At 39.1% G+C, this 11727-nt stretch overlaps 1 protein-coding gene across 1 annotated transcript in view; it reads left to right on the forward strand.

The window, feature by feature from the left end:
- Nucleotides 1-9987, forward strand: part of cps1 (carbamoyl-phosphate synthase 1, mitochondrial) — an 81466-nt gene extending 71479 nt beyond the window's left edge. Inside the window, exons 37-38 of the mRNA XM_030758696.1 lie at nt 8753-8882; nt 8981-9987. Of these exons, the coding sequence (XP_030614556.1) occupies nt 8753-8882; nt 8981-9094 (244 nt within the window). The 3' untranslated portion in view covers nt 9095-9987. The remainder of the gene's footprint in view (nt 1-8752; nt 8883-8980) is intronic.
- Nucleotides 9988-11727: the final 1740 nt, after the last annotated feature.

The following is an 11727-nucleotide window of genomic DNA, read 5'->3' on the forward strand; positions in this document are numbered from 1 at the left end:
GCTCATTTATCTAAGCTACATTGTTAAGATGTCTGGTGTGAACAACTATCTTGAGCTCCATAGCATCTCTAGACTCAAGGTCTGGGGTCGGACTGGTCAACTCCCAGAGGCAGATTTTCTTTCTTTCTACAGTAGATTTACTTTTATGTTTAAAGTCCTTTTTTCTGTTGTATCACCAACTTCTGCAAAAACTTCAATTCAATTCAATTCAATTCAATTCAATTCAATTTTATTTATATAGCGCCAAATCACAACAAACTGTCGCCTCAAGGCGCTTTGTATTGTGGGTAAAGACCCTACAATAATACAGAGAAAACCCAACAGTCAAAACGACCCCCTATGAGCAAGCACTTGGCGACAGTGGAAAGGAAAAACTCCCTTTTAACAGGAAGAAACCTCCAGCAGAACCAGGCTCAGGGAGGGGCAGTCATCTGCCGCGACCGGTTGGGCTGAGGGGAGAGAAAGACATGCTGTGGAAGAGAGCCAGAGATTAATATCAATTAATGATTAAATGCAGAGTGGAGTATAAACAAAGTAAATAAGGTGAATGAGAAACAGTGCATTATGTGAACCCCCCAGCAGCCTAGGCCTATAGCAGCATAACTAAGGGATGGTTCAGGGTCACCTGATCCAGCCCTAACTATAAGCTTTATCATAAAGGAAAGTTTTAAGCCTAATCTTAAAAATAGAGAGGGTGTCTGTCTCCCGAATCCAAGCTGGAAGCTGGTTCCACAGAAGAGGCGCCTGAAAGCTGAAGGCTCTGCCTCCCATTCTACTCTTAAGTATCCTAGGAACCACAAGTAAGCCAGCAGTCTGAGAGCGAAGTGCTCTATTGGGGTGATATGGTACTATGAGGTCTTTGAGATAAGATGGGGCTTGATTATTCAAGACCTTGTATGTGAGGAGAAGAATTTTAAATTCTATTCTAGATTTAACAGGGAGCCAATGAAGAGAAGCCAATATGGGAGAAATCTGCTCTCTCTTTCTAGTCCCTGTCAGTACTCTAGCTGCAGCATTTTGGATCAGCTGAAGGCTTTTCAGAAAGCTTTTAGGACAGCCTGATAATAATGAATTACAATAATCCAGCCTAGAAGTAATAAATGCATGAATTAGCTTTTCAGCATCACTCTGAGAAAGGATGTTTCTAATTTTAGAAATATTGCGCAAATGCAAAAAAGCGGTCCTACATATTTGTTTAATATGTGCATTGAAGGACATGTCCTGGTCAAAAATGACTCCAAGATTTCTCACAGTGTTACTGGAGGCCAAAGTAATGCCATCCAGAGTAAGTATCTGGTTAGACACCATGTTTCTAAGATTTGTGGGGCCGAGAACAAGAATTTCAGTTTTATCTGAATTTAGAAGCAGGAAATTAGAGGTCATCCAGGCCTTAATATCTTTAAGACATTCCTGCAGTTTAACTAATTGATGTGTGTCATCTGGCTTCATTGATAGGTAAAGCTGAGTATCATCTGCATAACAATGAAAATTGATGCAGTGCTTTCTAATAATACTGCCTAAGGGAAGCATGTATAATGTAAATAAAATTGGTCCTAGCACAGAACCCTGTGGAACTCCATAATTAACCTTACTGTCTGAAGAAGACTCCCCATTTACATGAACAAATTGGAGTCTATGAGATAAATATGATTCAAACCACTGCAGTGCAGTACCTTTAATACCTATAGCAAGCTCTAATCTCTGTAATAAAATGTTATGGTCAACAGTATCAAAAGCTGCACTGAGGTCCAACAGGACAAGAACAGAGATGAGTCCACTGTCAGAGGCTGTAAGAAGATCATTGGTAACCTTCACTAATGCTGTTTCTGTACTGTGATGAATTCTGAAACCTGACTGAAACTCTTCAAATAAACCGTTCCTCTGCAGATGATCAGTTAGCTGTTTTACAACTACTCTTTCAAGAATCTTTGAGAGAAAAGGAAGGTTGGAGATTGGCCTATAATTAGCTAAGACAGCTGGGTCAAGTGATGGCTTTTTAAGCAGAGGTTTAATTACAGCCACCTTGAAGGTCTGTGGTACATAGCCAACTAATAAAGACTGATTGATCATTTTTAAGATTGAAGCATCAATAATTGGAAAGACTTCTTTGAACAGTCTAGTAGGAATGGGATCTAATAAACATGTTGCTGGTTTGGAGGAAGTAACTATTGAAGTTAACTCTGAAAGATCAACTGGAGCAAAAGAGTCTAAACAAATACCAGCAGTGCTGAAAGCAGCCGAACATGAAGAATAATCTTTGAGATGGTTATGAATAATTTTTTCTCGAATGTCTAAAATTTTATTTGTAAAGAAATCCATGAAGTCACTACTAGTTAACGTGAAAGGAATACTCGGCTCTACAGAGCTCTGACTCTTTGTCAGCCTGGCTACAGTGCTGAAAAGAAACCTGGGGTTGTTCTTGTTTTCTTCAATTAATGATGAATAGTAAGATGTCTTAGCTTTACGGAGGGCTTTTTTATAGAGCAACAAACTCTTTTTCCAGGCTAAATGAGCATCTTCTAATTTAGTGAGACGCCATTCCCTCTCCAGCTTTCGGGTTATCTGCTTTAAGCTGTGCGTTTGTGAATTATACCACGGAGTCAGGCACTTCTGATTTGAAGCTTTCCTTTTCAGAGGAGCCACAGTATCCAAAGTTATACGCAGTGAGGATGTAAAACTATTGACGAGATAATCGACCTCACTGGGAGCAGAGTTTAGGTAGCTGCTCTGCACTGTGTTGGCACATGGCACTGAAGAGCATAACAATGAAGGAATTAGATCCTTAAACTTAGTTACAGCACTTTCAGAAAGACTTCTACTGTAATTAAACTTATTCCCCACTGCTGTGTAATCCATTAAAGTAAATGTAAATGTTACTAAGAAATGATCAGACAGGAGGGGGCTTTCAGGGAATACTGTTAGGTCTTCAGTTTCTATGCCATATGTTAGGACAAGATCCAGAGTATGATTAAAGTGGTGGGTGGGCTCCTTTACATTTTGAGAGAAGCCAATTGAATCTAACAATAGATTAAATGCAGTGTTGAGGCTGTCATTCTCAGCATCTACATGGATGTTGAAATCACCCACTATAATTATTTTATCTGAACTGAGCACTAAATCAGATAAAAAGTCTGAGAAATCAGACAGAAACTCTGAGTAGGGACCAGGTGGACGATAGATAATAACAAATAAAACAGGTTTTTGATTTTCCCAATTAGGATGGACAAGACTAAGAGTCAGGCTTTCAAAAGAATGAAAACTTTGTCTGGGTCTCTGATTAATTAATAAGCTGGAATTGAAGATTGCAGCTAATCCTCCTCCTCCTCGACCTGTGCTTCGAGCATTCTGACAGTTACTGTGACTCGGGGGTGTTGATTCATTTAAACTAACATATTCATCCTGCTGTAACCAGGTTTCTGTAAGGCAGAATAAATCAATACTTTGATCAATTATTAAATCATTTACTAATAGGGACTTGGAAGAGAGAGACCTAATGTTTAACAATCCACATTTAATTGTTTTATTCTTTGGTGCAGTTGATGAAGCTGTATTATTTATTGTTTTTGAATTTTTATGCTTAAATAGCTTTTTGCTGATTTTAGCTTTGGTTTTTGGTGGTCTGGGAGCAGGCACCGACTCTATGGGGATGGGGTTTTGGGGGGATGGCAGGAGGAGAGAAGCTGCAGAGAGGCGTGTAAGACTGCAACTCTGCTTCCTGGTCTCAACCCTGGGTAGTCAGTTTTTAGGAGGGTTAATAAATTTGGCCAGATTTCTAGAAATGAGAGCTGCTCCATCCAAAGTGGGATGGATGCCGTCTCTCCTAACAAGACCAGGTTTTCCCCAGAAACTTTGCCAATTATCTATGAAGCCCACGTCATTTTTTGGACACAACTCAGACAGCCAGCGATTCAAGGAGAACATGCGGCTAAACATGTCGCTCCTGGTCTGATTGGGGAGGGGCCCAGAGAAAACTACAGAGTCCGACATCGTTTTTGCAAAGTTACACACCGAGTCAATATTAATTTTAGTGACCTCCGATTGGCGTAACCGGGTGCCATTACTGCCGACGTGAATAACGATCTTACCAAATCTACGATTAGCCTTAGCCAGCAGTTTCAAATTTCCATGAATGTCGCCTGCTCTGGCCCCTGGAAGACATTTGACTATGGTCGCCGGTGTCTCTAGCTTCACGTTTCTCAAAACAGAGTCACCAATAACCAGAGTTTGTTCCTCGGCGGGTGTGTCGCCGAGTGGAGAAAAACGGTTAGAGACGTGAACAGGTTGGTGGTGTACCCGGGGCTTCTGCTTAGGACTACGCTTCCTCCTCACCGTCACCCAGCTGGCCTGTTTTCCCTGCTGCTCGGGATCTGCTGGGGGGGGAGCTAACGGCGGCTAAGCTACCATGGTCCGCACCCGCTACAGGGGCCTGGCTAGATGTAGGATTTTCCAGGGTGCGGAGCCGAGTCTCCAGTTCAGAAAGCCTGGCCTCCAGAGCTACAAACAGACTACATTTATTACAAGTACCGTTACTGCTAAAGGAGGCCGAGGAGTAACTAAACATGTGACACCCAGAGCAGGAAAGTGCAGGAGAGACAGGAGAAGAAGCGATGCTGGTAGTGAGTCGGCTAAGGGCTAAGCTACTAGCTGAGCTAAGCTAGCGAATTTCTAAAAACAAATAAAGTGAGTAATGTGAATACAGGTGATTCAGCAAAGAGTATGCTATTTAAAGTAGGTGAAGATTACACTAAAATATGTTATTATCCAGATAAATCGAGTTATACAGATATAACAGCTAACAGACAGCAAAACACTGTGCTCCGAAACAGGAACAGGAAGTGATACAATACCGCAGTGAGAGCCAACACCAAGTGACAGCTAGTGGAGAGTCACCCTGACATTATCTTGTAAAATACCTTGATAAACTTTAGATTTTTTTATTTTCATATTGGAATGCAGCACTCCTTTTTACATCATGGTTAACTTTCATGCAGTACAGAAATCTGAATCTGCTGACAAAGATTTCTGTATCAATTCCTCCAACTGTTAGTGTTAGATAAATTTTTTAACTTGTTTGAAAATGTATCATTCTTTTATAGCAGGGTGACCATGTACATGCTACTAAGTTGTCTCAATTTACTGGCGGTTGGCCCACCTGTGAACTGACTGTCTGAACTCCTTGAATTTTTTTGTAAACATTTCCAGCTTCATACACGTCAGCAATTCTTCACGTCAAGCCTTTTGACATCCTTACACCGTCTGTTGGGCAGTGTTAATTTTGACAGCAAATTTTGATTTAGTTTTAGTCATAGTCTTCTGACGAAAATGTAATTTAGTTTTAGTCATAACTTAGTCATCTGATTAGTTTTAGTCTAATTTTAGTAGACAAATTATCCTAAGAATATAGTCGACTAAATCTACAGTCCATTTAGTTGACTAAAATATAAAGGGTGTAAAATGTAAATGCTTTTTCTTCAGTTCCCTTGAATTAGTCATTATACACACTTACACAGAATTAAACATTTATTACCCGAGATAGTCGCCCCACATGATTTACACATGGTTTTGTTTGTCACAACGTCACAGGACAAATGTGTCCATACATCGGCTCTTCTCTTTCTCCCTGCTGACATTGTTTACATAACTTAGTTCTATGGCAAGTAAAGACAATCACAGGCTAGTTTGGTCTTCCCGGGTTTAGAGCAAATTTGTGCATCTGTGTGTTTGATTGGACGTTTTCCTAACTTGTCCCTGCCTTTCACAAAATTAAATCAGTTCTGATTGGATGTTTTCCTAACTTGTCCCTGCCTTTCACAAAATTAAATCAGTTCTGATTGGATGTCGTCACCGCCAAGCATTTTCCTCTCGTTTTCATTTGTTGACAACAGTGTCAATTAATTTCATCATCGTTTTTATCCTTTTAGGTAGTTTTTATTTACTTATGGTCTTGTTTTCATCATGAAAAAAAGGGTCATTGACGAAAACTATGACGAAAATATTTCGTCAACGAAATTAACACTGCTGTTGGGTCATAATTTTAGGAGTCCCCGTGTTCCTTTTGGCTGAAAATTCAAACTCAATTAAAAACCAAAGTTTCCAAAAAAAAATTACTGGGATGAGCAAGTTCCGGTGCAGGCTGTTTATTAGACATCTTGGTTACACAAAACACAGACAAAAACTAAAACACGGACAGTAACAGAATAAAGACTAGAATACGCACACACAAAGAGAAGAGAAGAGAAAAGAGAAGAGAAGAAAGAAACAAAGAGACAGAGGAAGAGAAGAAGAAGAGGACAAGAAAGTGAAGAGCAAAAGTAAGAGAGAGAGATAAAGAGCGGGCCAACATTTATATCTTAAAGATGGTAACTGCCCACTTGCCTTTGACCCCTCCTAATTTACATAAAGTCTCAACCCCTGAAACTTGAACCCCAACCAATCATCTGTTGAGGCTCTGCCAACTCGTGTCCCACATGGACTTAAGAACATACAATGATTTACAACAGTTCCCACCATCCCACCAAGGCCTCAAGCATATATAAGTAATAGATATAACAGGCCTTACCTTTACCCCTGTAACCTTAAAGCATACAGTATTCATTAATCCAGTGTGTGTGTGTGAGACTAAAATACATTAATACATGATATAAGAATAGTAACAGTAAATACTAATATAAAAGTGATAAAAATTCCCAACACTTCCCACACCTTCAATCTGGTTTTATTGATTAGGCTTCATGTTTGCTAACTTCTAACGTCGATGGTTGATGGTAATAATTTTACGCATAATTTTGTATTTGCTCTGTGAATATTTGAGTTTTCTAATCAATGTTGACTTAAATTTATAAAATACCTTTTGTATTTTATTTCTGAGAATATTTTGTGTAAGAAGCAAAAGTACAACTGTCTGTAAGGTACAACCGTTTTGCATTTAAATGCAGAAACTTTAAAGCAGCATGGGATTGATGAAGTTATGTCTCAGTTGTCTAAAAAAATAGTCAACCCAAAAGCACTCTACTTATCCCATTTACCTGAATAGATATAGCAGTTAAATAAATAGCAACACCAATTATGTTCATTTGATTATGCTAGATTTCTTGGTAAAATTGATTCTTATCTAATATGTAGTATTTGTTGAACTATGTTTTTTTAAGAGTTGGGTATAATAATTAGCTAAAACAGACTGATCAGTCAACCAGTCAAATCAGGTGGGATTTAAGTCGGTTAATTCATGAGAAAATGTCGTCAGCAACATGGTCACCCCTCCTTTTTGCTTCAGAGCTCTTTTTGTTCCTTCTATTTTTTCCCTAGTAGTACAGTACATGTGTAATTTCAGCTTGCTGCATCTTTGGATAGTTGTCTTCATCATTCACTGGTTCACTTTGGATGTGCGTCATTTCTGCTAAGCAAGTAAAATAAAGTCAGCTTATCTAATCTGATTTTCAGGAAACTGTTTTCACTGTAGAGAATCTATGGTGTATGTGACCGGAATCTATGGGGTTCTGGTCAGGCGAGTTATCTGGCCAATCAAGCACCTTAATAACAAACCATTTGGTTGTTTTGACATTGCGGGCAGCTAAATCCTGCTAGAAAAGGAAAAAGGCAGCTTATCAGCAGCTGGTAGTGTGTAGCGCTCTAAAACCTACTGGCAGATGACTACATCAACTTTGTATTTGATGAAACACAGTGGACAAAGCACCACCAACACCAGCAGATGACATGGCACCCTAAGTAATCACAGATTGTGGAAACTTCACACTCAACTTCAAATACCTTCAACTTTTTTTTTTATGTACTCTTCTTCCAGATTCTAGGCCCTTGATTTCTAAATAAAATGCAGAATTTACTTTCACTTTGAACTTTACTTTGAACCACTGAGCAACACTCCAGTTCTTTTTCTTCTTCTAACATTATCTCTGTTTAAGGAGTGCCTTGATATTAGGAATGTGACAGTTGTAGTTCCTTTCCTTAAGGCATTTGTGCATCATGACTCTTGATGCGCTGACACCAGTTGCAGTTCACTCCATGTGAAACTCTCCCAAGCTCTTGAATCGACTTTTCTTAACAGTCCTCTCAAAGCTGCATTCAGCAGTTGCTTGCATGCATTCACTAACACACCTTCCATTAATATGCTTTGATACAGCACTCTGCTGGAAAGGCTGACTGCTTGCAATGACTTTCTGTGGCTTACTGTCCTTGTGGATGGTGTTGATCGTCATCTGGACTACTGTCAAGTCAGCGATCTTCCCTGTGGTTGTGGGTACTGAACTAGCCTGGGAGATGTATAATATTTAGTAATTTACTCAAACTTGAACTGAAATATTCTAATTATTTTAATGAAATATTTCATTTTACATGAATGAAGGCAGAATTTCTGAATTAAAATATGAAAAAAAAAAACCCGCACAATATTCTAATTTTACAGATGCACTAGTATAGCACCTTATAACCATAGAGGTAAATACAAAGCATTTAACACTGTTCGTAACACATTGACACACTCACTTACACACACACACACATCTGTTGGGGGGTGGAGCAGCATGCATACCAGGCATGAGAAACATTTGTTGCCTTTTCCAAGGAAACTTTGGCATATAGGGTTCAGGGATCAAGCCATCAACCCTACAGATGGTGGAGGCTCTGCTCTACCATCTGAGCCACATCCATCCCAACTCACAGTCACATTTTATTTGACTGAATGTACAGAGTTTTTCTGGTTTAAATTGAATAGTTTATCTGTTACTTTTTTTTATAGACTGATCAGTGAAGGTCATATTGACCTGGTGGTCAACTTGCCCAATAACAATACGCGCCACGTGAAAGATAACTTCCTCATTCGTAGAATGGCCATTGACCATGGAGTTCCCCTCATTACCAATTTCCAGGTCAGTACTATGCTGCCAAAAATGGTGATTTTATTTACAATCTGATCCACTGTCACAACTGATGGACTTCTGTTTCTTTTTTTGTGTGTGTGTGTTAGGTGGTAAAGCTGTTTGCTGAGGCTATCCACTATGCGAGCCAGCTGGACACTACAAGCCTATTCCACTACCGGCAGAAAGGAAACAAACAAAGAGGGCCTAGTCAGCGGGTTTAGAGTTTCCTCTCAGTTCCTGTTGTCAAACAGCAGTATTAAGTGAGAGCAGTATTTTGTACTAGCTTCTTATGACACTTGGAGCCAAGCTAACTGTGTTAATGGAAAATATGCCCATTTTAAATAAACCAGAATTCTCCTAAAGAAAGGGCTCTTACAATAATTAAACTCTGCCTTTTCCAAAAGGTCAAACAGTTCATTAGAATGTACTATGAAAGAAATAAGTGTTGTACTAGATTAGGATAAACGTCAGCCATTGAGTTCCTTCATAACATGGCAATCCAAAAATTGTTAATATTAATAGCTAGCAAGCTATAAAGCATTATAGAACTAATTACTAATAATTAAAGCCCTTTAATTGGAACACAAAACCCAATTCTAAAGGGTGACTTATAAAGGGAGACCAGAGAAGGTAATTACACAGGATTTTCAATTATGTAAATCCCTAAGGAGAGTTTATGTTCTTTGTTGTTTCATTTATGGCCCCCTCTGAATGTAATGAAATAAAAATTGTCAATTTTCCAGCTCCCCTCAGTCAATTCCAATGCTAGTGGTTTGGCCAAAGGACAATTTACTTATTTGCTCTTGTTCAGGCATTTTATAGTTTTAGATAGTGCTAAAAATGTACTAACACTATCCACAAGGACAGTAGATAAAGTAACTGAAATAAAAGATTTTCCCTTTTTTTTGTTTTCTTTTTTTTTTTGAAAGAAAGCACTGTTATTTTTGAGGGCACAAACTATGAAGTTTGAAGTTCATGGCGGCCTCTCTGTTTATATATTTGGATCGATCTGTGTATGTACCAAATGTTTCAAATTGAGTCTGCATGTGAACCTCCTGTGCATTTTAATACATTACACTGAAAGCACATTCAAATAAACACCATGTAGCAATAATAATGCCCTAATGTTACATGCTGTTTTCTTTTGCATAATGGATGCGCTTTTTGTCAGTGTTTTTCTGTGTGCATGCAATGATCACATATTAAAATGTCACCACAACATCAGAGTAGATGCTTTAAAGAGCCCTTTTCTCTCTCTCTCTCTCTCACTCACACACACACACACAAATACAATTTGGCACTAAAATGCCACATTAAATGACAGGCCAAGCAAAAACTAACATTGCAAGCGGTTCATTCTAAGGGTGAGGTGTGAACTGACTTTCTCATAGCTGTTGACTTGTGATCATATCACCTAAGCAGGGTTATTATAGTTAACGAAAACGAACGAAATAACGAAAACTGAAATTGAAAAAACATTGTCGTTAACTGAAATAAATAAAAACTATAATTAAAAGGAAAAAACGATAACTAATTAAAACTGAATTGTGAGTTTACAAAACTAACTAAAACTAACTGAAATTATCGATAAACTGACTTTCATTTACTTGTTTTTTGTTTTTTTTTTTAAGCCTTGTGGATTGATATGAAATCATTTTTTCCGCTCTCCGAGTTTAAGCTGGGAGCGCCATCGGACAACTGTGTGAGTGCGCATGTGCGTGCGCATGTGCTGGTCCGCAAAGTAATGGCTGCGGTCTGCAGAGAAAGCGGCAGAGTCCCGTATGGAGGTTCTTTGAGTACAAACACCTGCACACGACCATAAGGTAATTAACACACACAATCCAGCTACACAAGCATAAATGTGGACATGAGGTCGACAACTTCCGTAGGTTATGTACAGAGGCCGCAAAGACCCTGCAAGTTTAATTAGCAGCATCTAACCAAGCTAGCTCCAAAACAGAAGCAGCTTCAGGTGGTGAGAACATCAGGATGCAGCTGGATTTGAGCTTTGACTCCTTCAAAGAGTTTGTTTTTGTCAAACGCCACATGTAGGTGTTATTAATCTGCTGCAGTGATGCTGAACTTTATCGTGGAGTTTATTGTAGAATTTATGAGTTTGGGAGTTCATGTTTTTCTTTGTTTCTCCCTGTTGATGTTCATGTGTGTCCTTAATATTACACACATTTAGCATGTCTTGTGAACAGTTGGTTGTTGAATATATTTCTTTAAATGGTATCTTTTGTCAAGTTTTCATTACACAATAGTCCCTTTTGTGCCTTGAATCTTGCACCTGATTAGGTATGAAAATACTAAAATTACCGTATTTTTCGGACTATAAGCCGCTACTTTTTTCCCACGTTTTGAACCATGCGGCTTATAGCCCGGTGCGGCGTTTCTGTGGATTTTTCTTTAACCACCAGGGGGCTCTTTAGCAGGATATGAATCATGGGACGTCAAAGTTGGAAATCAAAGAAGAAAGCGCCAACAAGTGCTAGCAGCAGGCACAAAAGAGATTTTTTTCAAACTCCCTCATCATGGAAACCACAAAAAGAACTTCCTATGATGCCGCTTTTAAGTTGAGGGCTATCGACCTGGCACTACAGGAGGGAAATAGAGCCGCTGCACGTAAGCTCGGCGTGAACGAATCAATGGTGAATTGACTTGTTATAACTCAAATTTGGGGTTGTCTGTCCCCCTCTGCTGAGTGCCGAGTAATTGTGGAAAACCGAGAGCGGCGGAGATACCAGCGGCTTATAGCCCGGTGCGGCTTATATATGTACGTTTCCAGTTTTTTCCAAAAAATTTGTAGGTGCGGCTTATAGTATGGTGCGCTCTATAGTCCGGAAAATACGGT

The sequence above is a fragment of the Archocentrus centrarchus genome, chromosome 21 (assembly GCF_007364275.1).
Source record: "Archocentrus centrarchus isolate MPI-CPG fArcCen1 chromosome 21, fArcCen1, whole genome shotgun sequence".
Taxonomy (NCBI): Eukaryota; Metazoa; Chordata; class Actinopteri; order Cichliformes; family Cichlidae; genus Archocentrus; species Archocentrus centrarchus.